At 47.3% G+C, this 20,547-nt stretch overlaps 1 protein-coding gene across 2 annotated transcripts in view; it reads right to left on the bottom strand.

The window, feature by feature from the left end:
- LOC144148985 (homeobox protein Meis1-like) overlaps positions 1–16,523 on the bottom strand; it is a 383,179-nt gene extending 366,656 nt beyond the window's left edge. For both annotated transcript variants that reach the window (XM_077680507.1, XM_077680508.1), the window contains exon 1: positions 14,482–16,523. In XM_077680507.1, the coding sequence (XP_077536633.1) occupies positions 14,482–14,493 (12 nt within the window). In that variant the 5' untranslated portion in view covers positions 14,494–16,523. The remainder of the gene's footprint in view (positions 1–14,481) is intronic.
- Positions 16,524–20,547: the final 4,024 nt, after the last annotated feature.

Genomic DNA, 20,547 nt, shown 5'->3' with positions numbered 1-20,547 from the left:
CGCCCGCGCGTCAAAGATCCCCACGTGGTCTAAATTAAGCCACGGCCCTCAACTGAATACGTCTCGCCGCATAGCCATGGCTGTGTCTTCGGCGCGCTAAACCCAGATTTGAACTTCGTTCTGCGGGCTGCAGTCCTCGAACGTATGCAGCGCCGTCGGGGTTCACCTCGATTCACCACAGTGGTGCGAACGATAACGACCCGCAAACGACTGCGCCAACAGGCTCAACGAGCAGTCATGACGAGTGCGAGGATGCCAAAGCATGACTACAACGACAACAACAACAACAATGACGACGACAACAACAACGACAACGACAACAGTGATGACGACGACAACAACAACAACAAGGTCGAATAAATATGATGCGAATACGGGTACACCGCCGCACTGTAAATGAATGCGCTAGAGCGCAAACTGTACGACACCCCCGGGTTGACGTGGGAGCCCTTGTTGGGAAACGGCGAGCGACAACGAGACGAGGTGGGTATACGCGCGGCTCGCCCTAATCGTATGCAAGAGCCCGTCAACACGCCGTCGCCCAGACGATAAGCGATGCGGGGTCCGGGAGGCAGAGAACGGGCAGGGAAAAGAGCGGGGCAGAGTATGCACGCTTGGAGGCCGCCATACCTTCTGGCCCCAGGAATTGTGCGGGCATGCCCCCGTCGCTATCGAAAACGGGCGAAAGTGCTTTAGATTAGGACGCTGTGCCGCGGCAACACCCTCATGGTATACCGGAAGGCCCGTTGAAAGATCACATTGCTCCTTTTTTGTCGTTGCTGTTGCTGTTCGTTGCGCGTCACTTGTATGGCAATATTTGGGAGTGCAGTAACAACAAAAGTATTCTCATTAGCCCCCAAAGACCCAAGCACTGCACACCTGTCGTCGTCGGTACCTGGAGGGTGTCACATCGGCCCACTCCGAGCGCATACGCGTCTCGTATACTCCAACTTTTTGTATCATTTTAGTGTTAGTTCAAGCGCAAAGCGAAGAAAGTACGGAGATGCTAATGAACTTGTGCTGCTGCGCGAGATATATGCCAGACATCCCACAATTTGTTTACTTCTGGTATACTTGCGTGTGTAAGCGCGGTATTTCGACAACATTGCGTCGTGAGAAGCGGTGCCTCTTCGGATGAACCCTCGTGAAAGTAAAAGGAATAATAACAATGATAAATAAAAATAAATGCCAGAATATTTGCGCGGAGGAAACCAGAAATCACATTCTCGCGCTGGTTTCATCTTGCGCATAAAATATTGCTGCCCATGTGAACAAACAACGCATAATAAAAAACAGGACTGCGAAAAACAAAAACACTCAACACTCAGGCGTATTCGTAGCCTCTTTGACGAGGCCCATCTGAGCGTGTTAACGTGCTTGACGGCGTTGCGAGTTGTGAAACATCCGGGCCCCGAGGTTTGATATTACCGGATTGTATTTCCGCGAATGTTAACATATTCCAGGAGGCAGAAGAATAAAGGGGGAGGGGGATTTATCAACGTCAAATTGAAATGTTACGTTTCCGCGATCGGTACGTAAAGCGCGGCGCATTTATGCCTTACCCTGGGAGCATTCAAGAATCGTAAGCACTTCACTGGAACACATGTTGCAACAGCGCAGCATTGACGAACCACCGTGCGGAAAGATTGATTCGTCGCAATTGGTCACTTCTTCCAAAGCGGCCATCAGGCGTCAGTTTTGAGAAAAGCCGAAAAAAAGAACCGCGCCTGTGTTTCCACCACTGCGCGCCTGAATCTTGCGCAGAGATAGTAGACGCCGCTGTACTTGTATTATACATTTAGGGTATTGTTACAACCCTAAATCAGCGTCTTTAAAAAAACATTTCTGAGCAAACCTCTCCTCTGTTCGTGTTCCAACATCACTCGAAGGTCGCATTTTCTGGTCTATTCTGTTCACAGCAAATAATCGGCACCGCGTGTTTTATTCCGGATACGCCAGGAGGCGCCGAAGTTCACAAAATGCTCATATCATTATCATGTCCAAGATGGCCGCCAGCCCTCCGAAAGTAGAAAACCGTCTGTATTTGTTTTCAAAGTAAGAAGGAAAGTGTAATCGCCGTCCCTGGTGTTAAATAAAGCAGACCACAATACGTGACTTTCGTGTAAGGTTTTAGCGTGAACGGGGAATCGGTTTGCTTAGGGACAAAAAATGTAAAGACGCTGATTTATTGTCTTATAGCACCCCGTATTTGAATATCACGCTTGTGTACACGCCTTCAAACGAACGCCTACTAGCGCACATCATAGGCTTCATAATTAGCGTATACCAAAAGCCCACCTTACTTGTGTGCACGTTACCTCCATGCATAGTCTGCACGTGTATTACCGCACGTATCACATCCCTGTGCGCAAGAAAAGCAGCGGCTTAACTGCTTGCAATAAAAACTTGCAGTGCTCGCTCGCGGCGTTTGGCTTGTTAACTCTACACTACGGCGAAAGCGGGCACGTAATAACGAGGTTTTCCTGCAGAGAATTTGCACTCATTGTGAAGAGCTGCGCTCATAAAAACGACCACAGAAAAAAACAAAAAGAAGCTGACGACACTGCGCTTGTGTCGTCAGTTTCTTCCCTTCTGGGGCCGTTTCTATGCGAGCAATTTTTCGCCATGAACGTGCACCAACTCGCCCACGTTGCTGTTCTTAGAGCTCAGCCCGAATTTGCATACCAGGAGCATACGTCTCAAGTACACTTGTAAATGTGTATGGCCTACACGCACACAGTACACGCATTTCAAACCGTAAGCGTCGCAGGCTACATTACACCCCGCATATAGACATAGCCTCGGGCATACGTATACACGCTTGAACACGTGGTCTTCCCGTGCTCGTAATTGTACGACGTTTATGGTTATGTATACATGGGAATTGGCGTGCATCGCGGAGCGCAGGCACAGACAATCAGCTAGCTGCCGGTAATGGTCTTGTTAGCGTCGCATAATGGCGGCCGTCTTCTATGGGTATCTACCCAACCGGGCAAGCCGCTTCCGCTCACTGACTATACACTCTAAGCTGCGTAACCCTTAATAGAGGTATACATTTTCGAATTTTTGTAACCTATAATTTATAAGGTACAAATGTAACCTATATCTTCGTAACCCTTATATACGTATACACGTAAGGGTTACTCAGTTATGGGTTACTTTGCCGCTTTCAGCATGTATACCTTTATATAAGTTACATCTACCGCCGTCCAAGGCCATACACCTGGAAGGTGTCATGTTGCGCGCCAGGCGGGCTGTTGCCGGCGCCGCTGTGGCGACGCCCCGAAGGCGCCTTTCCCGCGTGGTAAGCAAATATCGCGTTATTGGAAGGCGATATGTGCAACCATCCTGTCCATTGCGCCGTCTAAACTTTTGCGTCGGGTGTCTTTTGATCTTCCCTTGAATAAACTGCCGGCCACACGTCTGGGGCTAAAAGAGAAGTTACTTTTATAATTCCTAAAATTGCGGTGCTAAAAAGCTTGAAAATGTTCTCTTAATATATATGCATTGCATTACCTGTTCGATAATCGTTACCCAAGTTGTCACCCAAAAACCTTTGTGGGTATTGGCAACGCTTAAGTTTTATAAACAGGCATAACTAAATTTGACGTTTGCATCAGCTCTGTGCTGTTTAAGAAACCAGTATCAAACATGCAGGATAGGTCTTTTGGTAAATTGCGGGCATGAATTTTAGCTTTAGTTAAACAACAAATGAAGCTTTAGTGGAAACATGCACTTGATAGCATACTTCAAAAGGACGCCAAAGTTATGATAACATAGCCTTAAGCCAAAAATTCTTATCTGACAAATTAGGCCATGATTATCAAAAGAGAATTGCAGTACATGCACACATATTTGCGCATTTAACAGGAGCACATTTCCAGAAGTTCGGCATCAGTAGTTTTGAACATTCACATTTATTATTATGAAACACCTGTGGGCTATTTATTAAAAAGCAAAGCTGCGAACCACCCCAATATAATTATCGTTCCTTAATGAGTATTAAACGAGTGTGGATTCCTGGGCGAACTAGTGTTTCCTATATTGCTTTACACTTCCAGGTAAAACTCGGTTTATTCATACATCGTTATTAAACCTATTTAATAAATGTTGCGTGAACAGCTTCACAAACATGGCCAAATATACAGATTCTTTAACTCAATATTTTCACGGATGTATGCAAAGTATTTCGAATTGTTTGGTACTGCAATTGAACAATTTCAGACGAATTCAAGTTCGAGCTACATTTATAAGATGGTTCTCAGAGGTGCATTTTCCCAGTACAGCGTTATTGTCATGGTTCCCCACAGAAAAAAAAAACGCAGAATGTGGGAAAGTACAAAGAACATTTATTACAAAGTCACTGTTTCATACAAAGCAGTGTTTATGGCTATGTTCCCTACATTCTCTGTTTCACTCAGAGTCTAATATTACACTTGAAATTCACTTGTCTTTACGAATCCATCTTTACACTTCCCTCTTAGGTTCCTCTTTACAGTTCCACCTGAGTTGTGATTCCCACGCCAAGTTATCGTTTTTTATGCAGCACTAACAAGTTTCTAGGCCGATTGCAATCTGTCTTTTGGACAAACTTTAAATGGGATTTATAATTTTCTGCATGAAAAAAGGCGCTTGAAAAAATTCAGAGATAAGCTTCGCAATTTGCGTAGTACACAAGCAGGCACAAAATCGGGGCACGCTGAAGATTTCCCGCGATCATCTTGTTCCCTGCTGCCGCAGATGGACGCATATATGTGAGGGGCCGTCACTTGGATTTCCCCACCTTGAAGAGCCATCTACAGAAAATTTAAGAAAAAGAACAAAAGCCAGTGCAACCATAAGCCCCTCACATCAAGCCACAGGCATGTGAAGTACGAAAAATATATTGCACGATGAAAGGCCACACCAGAGAAGGGGTGATTGACGGCCTTTCAAATAACTTCACATCATTTCAGTAATCCTTACACAGAATAATTTGGCCGCATTGTTCAGAACAATGCGAAGCCACTATAGTCATACCGGCCAACCTTCCCGAATTTTAATCGTGCCGTGTTCCTGTTTATCTCGCGAAATGTTTCTGCATGCTTACCCAGAACAGGCAGAAACTTTGGGCTACGAGATAAACTGACATACATTTGCAAAAGAGAAAGCAAGAACATTTCCGCTCCTTCATGGGGAATCACTAGTACACGCAACCGAGCGAACGTCGCACTAAACCCAGGAAACGTGCTTTCACGATGCTGAGGCCGACTGCGTCACATTTTTGGCTGTACTTAAACATGTATACCCCCCCTTGTACTGGCAGTTTCATTTTGAACGAGGATCCCACGTGGAAGCCGAAACCTTTTTCATTTCAGGAAAGTGTTCTTCTATCGGTGGTTTCTTCCTCGGCTATTCGTAAAACGGAATCGCCAACTTACATTTTTTCTTCGTCCAAATGTGTTGTGGGAGAGCATACATCTAGAACTTGCACCGATCTTCAAGTGGCATTACCGGGAGGTCTGTACCTGTAATGACTCAAAGGGTTATTTGGGTTAAAATGTAATAGGCTTTAGAGCTGGGCAGTTGGTATACATTCATAATGAAAGAACACCTCAAACTTGACAAGACGAAGAAAAGAACACAGCACAAGCCCTCACTAACAACTGGAGCTTTCTTAGAGAGCTCTTTTCGAAAAAGAGTTCTTGTTGGCTCTGCAAAACCACGCATCATATAGAATAGGTAGAGTTGCTGAAAAACTACAAAGCTCCATGCTGAGGAAATCGTTATGTGAATTCATAACGTTCATGTAGTAACGAAATGATAGAAAGAGTCACTAAACATGAAACAAAATAAGACACGAAATATAACATCATAACACTTGAAGTAAGGCCTCGCATTTTTACAAGTGAATCATACTTTTGTCTGTGCAGGCTTGGGTGCCATATTTACAAAGAATTTTTGAATGAATGTGTTTTAGTTATTGCATTTTCATACCGTTGTTTCCACGGCAATCAGACTTCATTTCAACATGTGTCATACGCAGGGGAGTCCTGGTTGTCAGCTCAAGGAACACTGCCTGAAAGAAAAACAGTAGTGCTCATAAGTCATAGCATAGGTAGCCAGATGCAACCACACTTTTCGAACAGCCAGGAACCGATGAGGGTGCAGCATCCATTTTTACACCTGCACTTGTCTCTGTGTAATTCGTCACAATTTATGTATCATCAAAAAACAACAACAATCAAGCAGCCTGCATGCTGGCTCATACATACCACCACTCTGTAAAGTCGCTTTACTGCAGTGCACTAGTATCACGCGAGACAACCATTTGCCCTGCAATACCATGCGAATAAATAAACGACTGATTTGTGCGGATGAGAATAATAAACCCACTTAACATGGTGAAAATGCCCCGCTACCTCAAAATGAATAACACCAAATTTATCCACTCAAGGGAAAGAATGACAAAAATGAATTGTTGTACACATGAAAACTTTTTATTGTGCGGTAGGGCAAACTTTCACAAAAAAGAGGCTTGTGCTGGACAAAAGTGAGTTTAGAAATTTCGCGCAGCATTTAGTGGACTACTTTTCTGCAGCACACACCTTATGTTTATCCGGATATATTACTACAAGACCAATAAACTAGACACCATTCCGAATATACGCAGCGAGAAAAATGAATATTTCCCTACGGCTGAAACAAAATGGTAATACCCAGAGAATAGCGCGATAATATAAGACTTTATGGGAAAAAAATCAAATATTCATGCAGAGCTACCTGACAATTACATGGGACAATAACTCGTCAAGTGCGCCCGATGCAGCCAACAGCGTAAACAAAACGCTCAACACATCACGAAGGCGCGCAGAGCAGAAAGCAGGTCACGAGCGCCGGCTCTAGTCTGACGCAACGAACGCAAGCCCGCGATTTTATTCAATTGCCGTCGCGGGCAACAGAAAACGTCAAGCGAAGCAACCAGTCGGGTAACAAAAATGCCTCTCGAATCCTGCAATTTCAAATGGAAAAGCCCCCAGCGAAAAGATACATCCAATGAAAACACGGAAACCGTTACATACTCACCGAGTTCGCTTTCACTGGCGCCGGGGCATTGGTACAACATGCGAAGTTGATGCTGGTCGCAGAAGAACGGGCCGTGTAGCGCTGCCAGTCACAAATGGGCTCGCCGCAGCCTCCGCGACTCACGCCGACAAATAAGTCTTGCAACAGCAATCCTCGCTTCATCGTAGGGGTATCACAGCGGTAAAAAGGCTCGAGTGGCGCGAAAACGCGGCCACCGGGCTTGCGGGCGCCGCCATTTCTCTATATCCCGTCATGCAACGGAGAAATCAACGGCCGCCTGGAGAGAAGGCGCGACGAGCATCTCTTATAGGTTACAGGGAGTTTTATAGGTTACAACGTAAAGGTTACATGTGAGATTTTGTTAATGTAACCTATAAATCATTAATGTAACCTATAAACCGCTTTTAACTTCACGCTTGTAACCCTTAGAATGAACTGGGATAAAGAAAACATCAAAATGGATGCATTGTAACCTTTATTTTATAGGTTACTTCTGTTTAGAAGTTACATTATGGGTTACAAGGATTAGAGTGTAGCCAGAGCCACTTGCAACTATTAATAGTGACTCTGGCTAGTCAGTGAGCGGATGCGGAACGACACTAAAGAGTACGACCGTACTGTACGGGAGCAGTCTGTCTTGGTTTTTACCCAACCGACCAAACCGCTTCGGCTGACTGACTAGCCAGAGTCACTATAATAACTACCAGTGACTCTGGCTATAGTCAGTGAGAGGAAGCTGTTTGACCGGTTGGGTGATATTGAAGACGGCCGCCATCATACGACGCTAACAAGACCATCACCGAGGCTGTAATCGTGTATAACAAAACTACCTCGCTACCGCAGCATGATCTGCGCTACTCCCAGGGAGATGATGTTTCCGTACTATAAGGCTACACAATTGGAAAGGCCCGTATTAGTTGGTTGCGTAACAAATGGCATGCAGATAAAGCACGTACATGTTGCACAGATTTCCCGTATAGCTTGGTTCCAGAACAAATTTCACCCCAATGAATTCTGCACAAAACCTTTACAATTTGCACGCAGGCGCAGTCCCGTAATACTGAACGCCGGGACAGTTTCTGTTATTTGGAATTACAGGGCGAGTTGCAGTTTCGTGCTATTTCTCGCAACTTCTTGTTCCCGCGTTTACTCGCAAGCACGTGATGCGATGTCTGCTAATCCTCGGCGGCCGTGCCCTGCAAGATGTACCAACCCGGCAGCTTTTCTGAATATTTACTGGGCCCCTGAAGTTAAGAAACCCGGTACGCAATTTTCCACGATGACTAAAATAGTCGGATTTTTATGCCTGCGCTCAATGGGCAGTGACTGCCGCTTTATGGTGGTGCAGCTCAGCAAAGCGTACACGTCGGCCGCGTGCTGTGTGTGCTGCAGCCTTTTTCTCCTCACGAAGCTGCCCTCCGCAAGCAGCTGGATGCGGCCGAAAACAATTGCCCCCGTATCTGCGTCGGCCTTCCTTTGCCGTTTTTAGGGACGGACTTTCATCGAAGCGCACCGTTTACCCTTCGATGTATTTCGGAACAAGAAACGCCGAGAACAATTTGCGGCATAGGCTGCTTGCTTGCGGAAGCAAATTCATAAACGCGTATCACAAAAAATGACAAGTCCAGTATCGCAGGCCAAACGGAGGTCATCACATCTTTCCGTTTCCTCTCAGGCTCCGCAAGCAATGGCGTCGTTTCATTTCCCGCCATGGACCCTTTCCTGCCGACACGTTAGGTGCAACATCCCCGGAATCAACCCCAAGAATGGTATGCCGCAAAGTGACCTGCTTCAGTTAACGCTTGACCACATTAGCCGGCTGTATTCGGCTGCAGTTGGCTTTTTCCCAGATGGCTCATTCACGGTTGAGCACAGTTATTCCGGAATCTGTACTCCCTCGACTGGCCAAGCGCTCTCATATTGCGCATATGCACTCCAAGTCTTTATACAGTGCTGACTCTTTACGAGCCATCTTCAAAAAAAAAAAAAAAAAGCAAGCTCTGCATGTATTCGACAGCACGCTCATATAACCTCGTGCACGTATGTGAGCTCACTCTTGTAACGGACAGATATATACGCAACGCTTTTCAGTTTGTTGTAACACATCCAGTTTCACAGTTGTTATCCAGAAATCCGAGTGAACAGAGCGTACCAACTCCCGATGAACAATTTCAAGAAATTACCAACGCTCGATGCCGCGTTGTGTCGCTTTCCAAGAGTCCCAATAAAACAGCGGAAATCTGACGCACTTTGAGTTGGAACTGCGCCGGCAGAACACGTTCCTGTTGGTAGTAATTTCGCGGTGTTCGGTGCAGCGCATTTGCAGCCTTGTGTTAGTGGTGAGTGTCAAGATTTATTAGTCGCACGCTTTTGGGTGATGTGCGGGGTTTGTTGACTGCATAAAATTTCGGCATAGAAAAGCAAAACCATAATTTCCGCGTGAAGTACTTCAGGCCGTCGCAATTATTTTAACGTAAAACGTTCCTCGGCCAGTCTCGATCGTCTTCTCATGGATTGGATTGGCCGGGGTTGGCATTGGATTAGAGTAATTATCGGTTCTATTCAGCGACTTAGAATACTTCCCAGTAAATTAGCTTCACTAGGAAGTGTTCTAAATCGCCGACTTTAAAACGAGCGTATCTACAGGGCAAAAAGTTGTGGCGGTTGATTACTCAAAAATTGCCTGGCTTACTGCAAAGTTTTCTTAGCTCCCTATAGGTATCGAAAGGTTACATATGCCAGAAATATATAATTCACGTAACGATCGCACGAACTTCCTGAAAAGTGTACGATCCCTTCGACATTGCTTAGATGCACAAAAGTAGAGCGCGTTCGTTATGAAAGGCGCCAAACACGATTTGTTCGTCGGAGTCTAGGTTTTTGTTATTAACGTAATAGTTTTATTACCGGGTGTTTGTCGTAAACGAATAATTTACTAAGCTGGACATGGCCAGCAAATATGGAAAGGCAAATTTCGCAACGGACAAATGCTTCTGCAGTTTTCATGTTGCGTTGCAACAAAAAGCCTGTCACGCGTTTACACTCCCAACGGCAAATTTAATGCCCGCGTAGCTAGAAGAGCCACACCGAACTCTATGCCCCGCTCTGCGTTCTATAATACCCGGCTGCAACTTTAGGAGCATGAAACCGTAAACAAAAGGTCACACCCGGCGAATAGATCTGCAGCCTGAGTGCTCAACCGCAATGGTTAAGGAATATATAGACGAAACAATTTTTATTTCTCTAAAGTGCTGCATTTAACTATCCAAACCTCGCCGACGTTGTGATTTCTTTTATTTTGTAAATGTTTTTTTTGTTTCTATTTTGTCAAATAATTAGCTGATCAAAGAATAAAAGCGTCAAACATTTTCACTCTTAGAATCTGCGAAACACATTTTGCCAAAACCTTCGCCCATTCCTGTTTGAGGTGTTAAATTGTCGTACAATTAAGGAAAATAAAAGAAAGAGGATTTAGGCCGAACACAAAATGCGGATAACATAACACCGATGGACTACCAGGGTAACGGGATTGGCTACCAAGTGACGGGACAAGAAGTATATATGGTAAGACGATTATATTCCGGAATGGAATATAATCAAATAATTCCATCTGCCTCTATAATCTACTGTTTGAACCTCTTCCTTCCGCCGAATTGTCTATTCTCATACCATCGTGCCTGTATGTGTGTTTGGGTGTTACGCGCTTCTTAGTTTTTTTAAAGCGAAGCTTTCTATTCCTCACTGATGGCGCTCCACGTCGCGCCAATACGCACTGCAGAAAAGCCAACTTTACAGAATGGGTCTCACAAAACGATGATTCTGATAAGCAAAGGCAAATCAAACGCCTCAAGAAGAAAAAAAAAACCCTTCCTGTGGTCGAAACCGAAACTGCGTCCCTCGGCTTATGACGCCGACATCTATCCGATTGCGCCATTCCAATTATAGAGTTTTATACTAATATATACTATATATACATACTATACTATATATACACTAATATATATATATATATATATATATATATATATATATATATATATATATATATATATATATATATATATATATATATATATATAGTAGTGTATATATACATAGTATATATACATACATATATCTGTGGGTGCAGTCGCGGGCTGCCGTTGGCGGCGCCATTGCCGCTAGCGACGTTCCTCGCCTGATTGGCTTGGCTAGCCATACGGCTTCTTTTTCGTCTCGAAGCTAAAATCAACAAAAAAAAAGTAACTTTTTTTTTGTTCACCGTACATTAAGCTTCTAAAAAAGTACTGACATTTGGAGGTTCAATTTTATAATAACAAAACAAATTTTATGAACCATTTACGCCGAACATTGTTGCTTTTTTGCAGCCGTAGCCAACGTTTCAGCCTGTTCATGAGCCATGCCAAGGACAAGTGGAACGTACCTGCCGGGTACATGACGGAACGCTCGCTGAAGCGCGGCTTCCCTAGAGACAGTGGCGCCAGATTTCCCTCTAGTATATATTAGTATGAAACTCTACGATTCCGACACGGTCAAAAGCAGTTTGGATTTTGGACTGTCTCAGGTAGCAATGGAGAAAGCTTCGCGTTTTAAACAACTCTATTAACAAATGTGATTTGATTTTCTAAAAAACATGATATTACTGCAACTTTGTTCCTAGCCATACGACGCCATTACGCAGGGGTTGTAGAGAAATCAGTGGTGTAGTATAAGCACGGAGCGTTACCTTTACGAACTTCCGGTAGCCGCGTCAGCGACGATACCCCGCGACTTGGCCAAGACGTCAAGGATGCACGAAACTGCGTGCTTTTAATTAAACTATGCGGCCAAGCACAGTACACGCACGTTGCGTTCGTTTGCTCACTATAGTGGCCCACGCAAACACGAAAACAGCACAAGAAGACGACACTGTCCTCGCCGAACTCTGCTGCGCTCCTTGCTGCGCTATAAGCAATCTCGTTGCGCGTTTGCGGCCGACTCTGCCCTTGCGCCGAGCGAAATGTCAGCATATATGTATTGCGGAGGGCTGCTGGCATTATGGAGACGCGCAAAGGCCAACAATGCGCGAAAGGACACGAGGTCGGCGCCGAAGCGGCTAAGAAAAGAAAAATGGGGAGAGAAAAACAAGCGTCATGAATTGCATGACGTCATCGTGCCAAACTGCCAAGTTTTGAAATGTCGGTTTGAAAGTGTTTGACGGAAACGGGGGTTCATCGAGTGGTGGCCTGTTTGAAAGAGTTTTCACTGCAGCGTGGACTGACGCTGTAACGCATGCAGTTGCCGAGATTCGAATTCAAAAATTTGGATGTTCTAGACGCACCGAGGCTACACTTGGGATATGAGGCGCGCCGTAGTGGTGGGCTCCGGATTATCTTTGAAGCCCAACCCTGGGAATCTTTAACGTGCGCTGAAATGCCGACACACGGGCTTTTTCGCTTTTAGGCTCCATCCGAAAAGGAGCCGGCATCGAACCCGCGTCCTTGGCCTCAGCAGCATAACGCCTCAACCACTTAGCCACCGCGGCGGGTGTAATTACCGCGATTCAAATAGCAAACTAACGTAGACTAACATTCTAGTTTACATGGGGAGACGCAAGCGGTGGTTCTGCAAGTTTACGCTGAAGTGAATGCACCGAAGCCCTTATTTTGGTTGCATTGTACAGCTTAACCGATGTAATCAACTATTGCACTATTTAGCGGTAGCTAGGGCTGTTAGTTTATCGGCATTTGTGGCAGAACAGAAAGCGCAGTGCGCCGTTTGCGGCCGCTCCTCCAACTACCACAGTGACGTCATACTGGTAATGACGTCACAACGCTTCAACATTTTGGTTTTCAGCCATTTCACAGTTATCGAATTCTGCTTTGCCCGTGCACAGGCTGCACTAGAGTGTCGTCGTAGGTTACGCCAACAATATCAGCGGGGAGCATGATGGGAACGAAATGGCACTTTCGGACGCACTCCTCGTTCAAAAAAAAAAAAAATGCGGGTAAATTGGCGGGAAATAACAACAAAGAAAAAAACCTCAGAACTCAGACCGTGCCCGACGCATGCTGCCCTTTAATCCAGCAATGCAGTTTCCCAATGCTTACAACTCACTTCAGCGTTCCTTTATAACACCCGAAACATGAGAGCGAAGTTGGAAGGCCCCAAAATAATCAAACGTGTATATTTGTACACCTATAATCGTATAATTTATTCAATGCATATTATATGTGTAATCATATAATATAACAATCTGTAACCTTGTATATACATGTACAATTGCATAACAAATCTTGATAGGTTCCGTTTATTTAGAAAATGCTCCCTCCCCCCCCTTCCAAAAGAATAAACATATGTTCAACAACGCGACCATTTTTTTTTCGGACGACAAGTTTTGCCTGTCGATGCCCATTTAGGCATATATATGCGCAATAGTTGCATCTAAACCTGCTCTGTCAACACTCACGACGCTGTAACGCAATTGGTAACCTTGCACACAGCACCAATCCCATTACCCAATGCCTGTTAAGTTGCCGCACACCACTTAAATTATGACAAGCCTGCTAGCATTCCCAATTCATCATGAAGCTTCGAAAAAAGCTCCACGTGCACGAACAGTCTGCTACAGTAACCGTGCCGCGACCACGTGATTGAGGATCAAGTATAAAATTCTTGAGGATCAAGTATAAAATTGAGGATCAAGTATAAAATGTTCAAAAGAATTACCATCGTTACTGAGTTATAGGTCAAATGTAATTTTCCCGGAGTCAAAAAACACGCTGCGCAACAAACTGAACGAGGTGCCAGGTAAATTCTAAGTTGCGCTCCTTTCAAAATGTCGATTTCACGCCCGTTTTAATACGTTACGCGAGAACTTAAACCTGCACAGAAACCGCTCAACCTTTCTTCTAGAGCTTCACATCCTCGTCGTCTGCCTTCAACCAATCAGACATGAAATGGATAAAAGAGAATTCCGCCCCTGCAGCTTCCATCTATACTTGTAATGAGCGAAGGTACAGAGAACCAACCACTCTGAAGCAGGAATGCGCGCAGATTTCAAATTTATTTTATAGCTTTGTCAGTTCTCCGACCCAATATTTTCTTTTGTGTGTGTGGGTTACAGTACGCGTTCTGTATAGAACTGTTGTGTCATCCGGTTTGTCGAGTGCCCGCCTTGCGCAATACTTTCAGATTCCGCTCTTGCGTTACGTGGATTGCTGCGATAAGTTGGTTGTCCGTAACGCTTGCACAATTAGTTCCCATGCATATATTGCACTTACGCCGTTGAACCACTGCGGCCATGCGTATACAGTCCACAAGAAGAAAATAATCAAGTGGTTTCAAAACAACACGACGCGAACCTCCCGCGAGCACAGAGAAAGAACGAACAAGACGAACAACAACAACAACAACTACAACGAAATATAGCCTTACCCGTTGAGCCATGTTGATGACTCCGAGGAAGTTCCTTGTTCCGACAGCGACGAAGTCTTCACAACAGTGAAGACTCGTTCAGAGCGTCGTTCGTGGCTTAGTGTTGAAGCGATTCACTAACACAGGCAGATTGGAACTTTCACCGTCCGACGACTTTCTAGACAGAAAACACGCGCACAGCGACACAGAGACGGCAGCCACGGAAATCCTTTCCTCTTGGCGAAGAAGACGGTGGGGGAAGAAAGGGAGAAAAAAGAGAAGTAGCGGCGTTGAAAAGAAGCTTCGGAGTACAGTGCAGACGAGGCAGAAGACGTCAGTGGGGTGTTGCGAAGAACACGGCCAGACGACGACGTCGTGTCGAAAGAGCTTCGGCGAAGCGCTAACTAGACGAAGGAGGTTGTTGTAGGGGGACGCTTGAACACACGGTGCAACAGCGAGCTTCGGATGCGCCCTTGAGGCGACAACACAACACACGGAGTCGTAGTAGAGGACTTCGGGCCGACTTCGAACCGAACAGGCGGCAGGACTCCAGAACGTGCTGATTCACGGAGTCTTTTTTTTTTTTACTTTCGCTTTCTGGGTGGTTCGGCGTGTATGAGAGTTAAGAAGCGGCCCTTCTGTTATTCCTTTATCTTGCACACACAAGTCAGCAGCGGTGGTGGTCTTCGGGGGGTTCCGTAAACGGGGCGGCGAAGCCGAGTCCCAAATCGGTGGATCTCCTCGAAGCCCGAGACTTTCGGAAGTAGAGAGGAGTGGGGGAAAAAATCTTCCAGGGAGAGAGTGAAAAGAAAAAAAAATCGCACACTCGTCGATGATGGTGTGGGCTCGGTTGAACTCTTCTGCTCCCTCTTGTTCTATAAGACGGCACGGAAACACTTGACCACAGTCGACGTCAGTGCCGGTCTGGTAGCGTCAACGGCGTTCCAAGTCACGCGTCGTAAGCTCTCACTTCACCCCGTTAGCCTGCCCAGTCAACGCGGTTCCTCAAAACAGCGGCGTTCAAGCGTGGTCGATCGGCCAGGGGCTCCCGGATTAACGAGGTTTTTTTTTTCAAAGGTACAAAGCCAAGCCAATCCCGACCAAATTCAGAAAATTTCCCAAATTTCGCTAACCTTCGGGGGCACTGGGGTCTCAAATTTGGTAGAAAAAAAAGAAAAATGCAGGCAAACCGAAAGTAAATAGGCTTTTGTTCCCCCCCACAAAGGTCGAAACAAAACTGGGGGGTACAAAACGGGTGCCGAATCACCTGAAAGGAAACGCAATCACAGGAAGGGAATGCATGGGGGACTTAGTCCAGCGCTCCGCGGGCGCCAGGCCGGAGCCCCGAATGTCCGCGGGCCTTCTCGACCGCGCCGTGAACCCACCGCGATAACAAAGGACAAATCCCCCCCTCCAACAAAAATTACTGAAAAACAAAATAACCCCCCTACTAATCAAGCACACCTACGCGCTGAAACCCGAAAAAAAAAAAAAAAAAGAAAAGAAATAAAATCACGCACTACACAGGCACACTCGAAGACGAACCGACGATTCGAGACACGAAGGGCTCGGCACACAAGTCGTCGTGGTCGTCAGAAAACGCGCACACAAGCACAGGCAGAGTCGCTCACTCGTCGTTCTCGCAGAGGAATCCGACGTTTCTAAGACCGCTTCCGTCCGCGCGACGGCCGGGAAACTTCGGTCGTGGCAGTAGCGCGGATGACAGCGGGCGGCCCCGGACGAGCACGTGGGACCGTGGCGGCGTTTCCAGGCGGTCCGGTCCGAAACGTGGAGCGCAGACGACCGGCCCGTCGGTGCGACTTTTCAGCGCCCGCCAACGCAGCCGCGTGCACTCGACGATACACACACACGCACACACCGAGGAACTGCGGCGTTCCTCGGCTTCGGGAAAGTCGGAAGGGAGCTGCGAATCCTACTTGTTTCTTCTCCCAGCGCGCGCCGAGTGTGAGCGCTTTGCGGCCGTTGGGGCTTCTGAACTCGGACCGGTCCGCAGCCGCCGACGGAGCGAGCCGGCTGCGCTGGGCTTCGGCGAGGAGCGAGCCCCTCTCCAGCGCGGTCGGCGGGGACGCGCCGCCGAAAGGGGGCGGTGACTGCCATCGCGCGAGGGGGAGGGGATTAGCGGGCGCGCGCGGAAGCATTTTGTCCTGATTGGTCGCGCGCGAGTGATTGACGTGGCACGCGGCGCGGAGGAAGCTACGGGAGAGTCGGAGTAGCGCGGACGCAAAAAGAGAAGGGACCAAAACGGAGCCTTGCCGGCGGTTTGTGTGCCGCGCGGAGGCACGTTCGGCGCGTCGTCGTAGTGCGCAGCACCGTGGCTGCGCCGTTGCCTGTGCTTCAGCCGCTGTATGCCCGGCATGTTTCTCGCGACTTTGTTTCGCATTTATGCCGTAGTTGGGTGCAGGAACGCCTCATGTGCGCTGTGATGGCGAGGTGCTCTCTAGGCAACAGGTTCGGAAGCCCTTACCTCGCCTTACGACGAATGTTTCGCGTAACATTGTTACGACGCGAATAACATCAAGCGCCAAGAAACGACAAATTCGAAGTTCGTGCAGCATCTTGAATGCACTACGCGGCTCTAGCTCCTTAGTTCTTTCAGAGAGATTTTTCCCGGGGCGGTTCCTCAACCGACATTTCACAAAGGGTGTAAAAAAGCCTAACGAAGCCTGAACGCAGGGGCTCAAATGAAAACGCGCCGCTCCCTTCAATGCGTGCGACAGGCAACCGAAAGGCGCTTGCCCTTTTCAACCGGCTTACAATACTTATCACCTCTCGCGAAAGCCATTGTGATGACAAAAAACCACGCCACTACCTGGCCGCGCGAAAAATCGAACGAAAAATGAGACTTTGATATAAGCTCGGCGCAGCCACCTAGTGGAGAAGGAGATGACAGGTCCTTTTTGAAGACTCGAGGGAAGGGGGACACCGGTAAGCCTAACCTAACACAGGCTTAAACCTGGTTAGGGCGATTTGCACCCAGCTTCTTTTTGCGCGAGCGGGCCTCCCCGCTCCAAGACCCCGACGAAAGAGGGGGCGAGGGGGTGCATTCGTGCGCGACCTCCGCCTTCATTGAACAGCGGAGGCTGGTGATGTACGGCGCAACCATGGCAAGGTCACTCGCCACACAAGGCGGGTGGGGGAACGGCGCTGGGTCAAGGAATAATAAGCACGACATATTTCTGAAGAAAGAAGTTTTGGGGGGACCAGCAGGGGAGGATAGCTGGCAAGAAAAAGAAAGTAGAAAGCTGCTCATCGCGTGAAGCCGAGAGGGAAAGGTTAGGGCAGCGCAAGTAGGGTAGGCATGCATGGGAGGGGGGTGTGGTTGTGAAAGGTTGAATGGGAGGGGAGCCGAAACACGGGGGTTCGAACCAAATGTTCCGGAAAAAGAAAGATCGTGCGCTGGCTCGGAGGAACGTCCGAGACGTGCCGTGCGCCACGCATGTGTAGCAAGGGAGGAAGGAGACGAACCGGGGTCGTCCGCGCGCGAGTCGCTTTTTTGGAAACTACGAAACGGGGGGCAAACACAAGGTGTAGGGGAGGAAAAGAAAAATGAAAGGTACAGAAAAAAAAGGGGGGGGGGGGGGAAGCGATGAGGTCAGAGCAGCGGCACACGGGGGTAAGGCTATTTTTAGGCTGGCACAAAATGCTCCAAGGTGTTGGAACGGAACGCTGTTTTCAACCCAGCGTCTGCCTGCCTCCCCCCCTCCCTCTTTTTCACTCTCCCTCCCGAGAGTCCCGGATCGCTCAAAAGGAGCCAGGCGCGATCAACAAACGAAAAGTGGAGGGCTGAGGAACGAGCCTGACGGAACTCCCCGCGCTTGCAACGACGCCAAAAGTGAGTGACGATGCGGACGGAGGACGGAGGGGAGGAGATGAACGCCACGGGACGACGAAATTCAGCGCCCAGGAGGCTAATGTACTTATGCCGCTTGGCGGCGCTAAAGTCGCCGCCTCTGAGAGGCAGCGGAGGCTCTTTATTCCGACTGAGCTGCCGCTCTCCATGGAATGTTATTCGTCCGAGTGACTCCTTCACTGGTTCCGGTGAAGAGCTGAGCGGGCCACTTAATGCCTAGCTAGGATCGATGGGTGTATTATAGGTTGGAGACCGCGGCGAAAGTATCGTGCGGAGACGGGACAGCCCAAGAGGATTATGCACGTTCAAGTGATGTCGGTGTTTTTTTACGCGAGCGAGGTTGATTTGGCGTAAGCGCCCCCTTTTGCATTCGTGAACGTGAAATCGAGAGGCTTAGCACAATGCTTGGCGTATAGTGACGCGCAAAACGGCTTTGGATATCGCTCGAGCGCAAGCTGATAGTGTTTGAGCCGAACTTGGCGGTGGAGCCACAGGTAGCGCGTTCTGTCGATTGCGTAAACAGCTCCTGTCGTAAGAAATAAAAGGCGAAAATGCATGTACAGTCTTTGTCGATTTTCTAGTCCAGCCAAAGGCTTTTGGACCAGAAAGAATTCAAATAATAAGCTCAACCATGGACTGCGACCAAATTATTTTGTGACAGCGCGAAATACAGGTGATTTCTCCGCCCCTTTTCGGCATAAAATTCTTCAGCCTCACTCCATACGCAAGCTTGCATACTAAATTTTTTGCAGACTACGCACTTTCGGCATGGACTAGAAAATTTTGACGAGGACTACTTAGCTAATAGTTTTTGAAGTTGAAGTTGAAGTTCTTTATTCCAGTCACGGCTTTGGAATAGGGGCTGGGGCCTCTGTCAGGCTTTGTAGCCTTTAGTCCCAGCCTACCTCCTCGTACTTCTGAGGAAATAAAATCTTTTGTTTTGTTCGTTTACTATGGTTAATGAAGCGGGATAAAAAGCCGCTGTACTCGCGGCTTGACGGAGCTCCCACCCTCCACGACACAATCAGCAGGGACGAGGCAGGAAAAAAAAAGCAAAATACAAAATTGCAAGCAGACAAAGAAGCAAGCAAACGACATCAAAATTTCTTTTGCAAAATGCAAGCGCTATAAAATATTTGTTTGAACCAATTACATCACGCCAATTACATCAAACCAAGTAGTACATTTACAATTACCAATTCATTTATTCCCTACACAGCATCAGAGGGGAACCACCTACAGTCTCAAGAGCGCTTAGAAACGATTTTGATGATTTTCAGAAGACGTTTGAATAATCTGTATTCTATCAGCTTAGTAACGAATTTCTTTCCTTTCTGCCTATGTTTCCATTACATCTTAGGTATGATGTGCCATATATTACGCTGCAGTACTTTATCTTATCATATCATATTTGTTTCGTGTACGTGTTTTCGTATGAGTATGAACAAGTTTCCAGATAGTTGGCTGTACAGTCTAGTCCACTTATAACAATATCCAAGTGCCAAGAAAATCCCATCGTTATAACCGATAATCGTTATAAGCGGGTCGAGAAAAAAAAGCCACAAGAGAGATCAAAACATTTTATTAGCATGCAAGTGAGGTAGTGCAACTACTCGTTTGCAGAAAAGCCATAGTCAGTCAGCTTTGACTGCTTCACGCGAAGCTGACGCACATCTTTTTCGAGAGCATCTAATTGCTCCACATAGCTGAGCGGGAGGTCCTTCGCGAAAAGAAAGTCCCGTAGGGACTGTATCATTCGTTGGGCCTCGTGCGATGACGGTACCTGGGTAGGCTGCTCAGCCGCGCGTCGTCGTCGTCGTCGCTCTCACCGCTGTCCGCTGCACCACGCACACTCGCAACGATCGCCTCGTCACTGAGGCACTCGGACGTTTCCACACCATCGTCGGCATGGAGAAAATCGTCGAGACCCGACGCGTCTTCGTGAAGCGCCGACCATAACTGTGGCACCCCTTCATCGTCGGGTGCTTCCGTGGCCTCCCCTGGGATCGCTTCTTCCTCGCCTGCTTCCTCCTCGTGACGCATTTTCGCATTTTCGGCGCGCGCGGTAAGCGGATTCAATCGCTATATCCGATATCGCGGCTCTGGAGCATCGTAATAAGCGGGTTATTTTACCATAGAAAGCATACAAAATTGGACGGTGCAATCGTTGTCCATCGTTATATCCGATATATTGTTATAAGCGGTATCGTTATAAG

The sequence above is a fragment of the Haemaphysalis longicornis genome, unplaced genomic scaffold (assembly GCF_048455015.1).
Source record: "Haemaphysalis longicornis isolate Haplotype H1 unplaced genomic scaffold, Haemaphysalis longicornis Haplotype H1 scaffold_8, whole genome shotgun sequence".
Classification (NCBI taxonomy): Eukaryota; Metazoa; Arthropoda; class Arachnida; order Ixodida; family Ixodidae; genus Haemaphysalis; species Haemaphysalis longicornis.
Note: the sequence above shows the minus strand (reverse complement) of the source record. Positions and strands in the feature narration are given on the sequence as shown.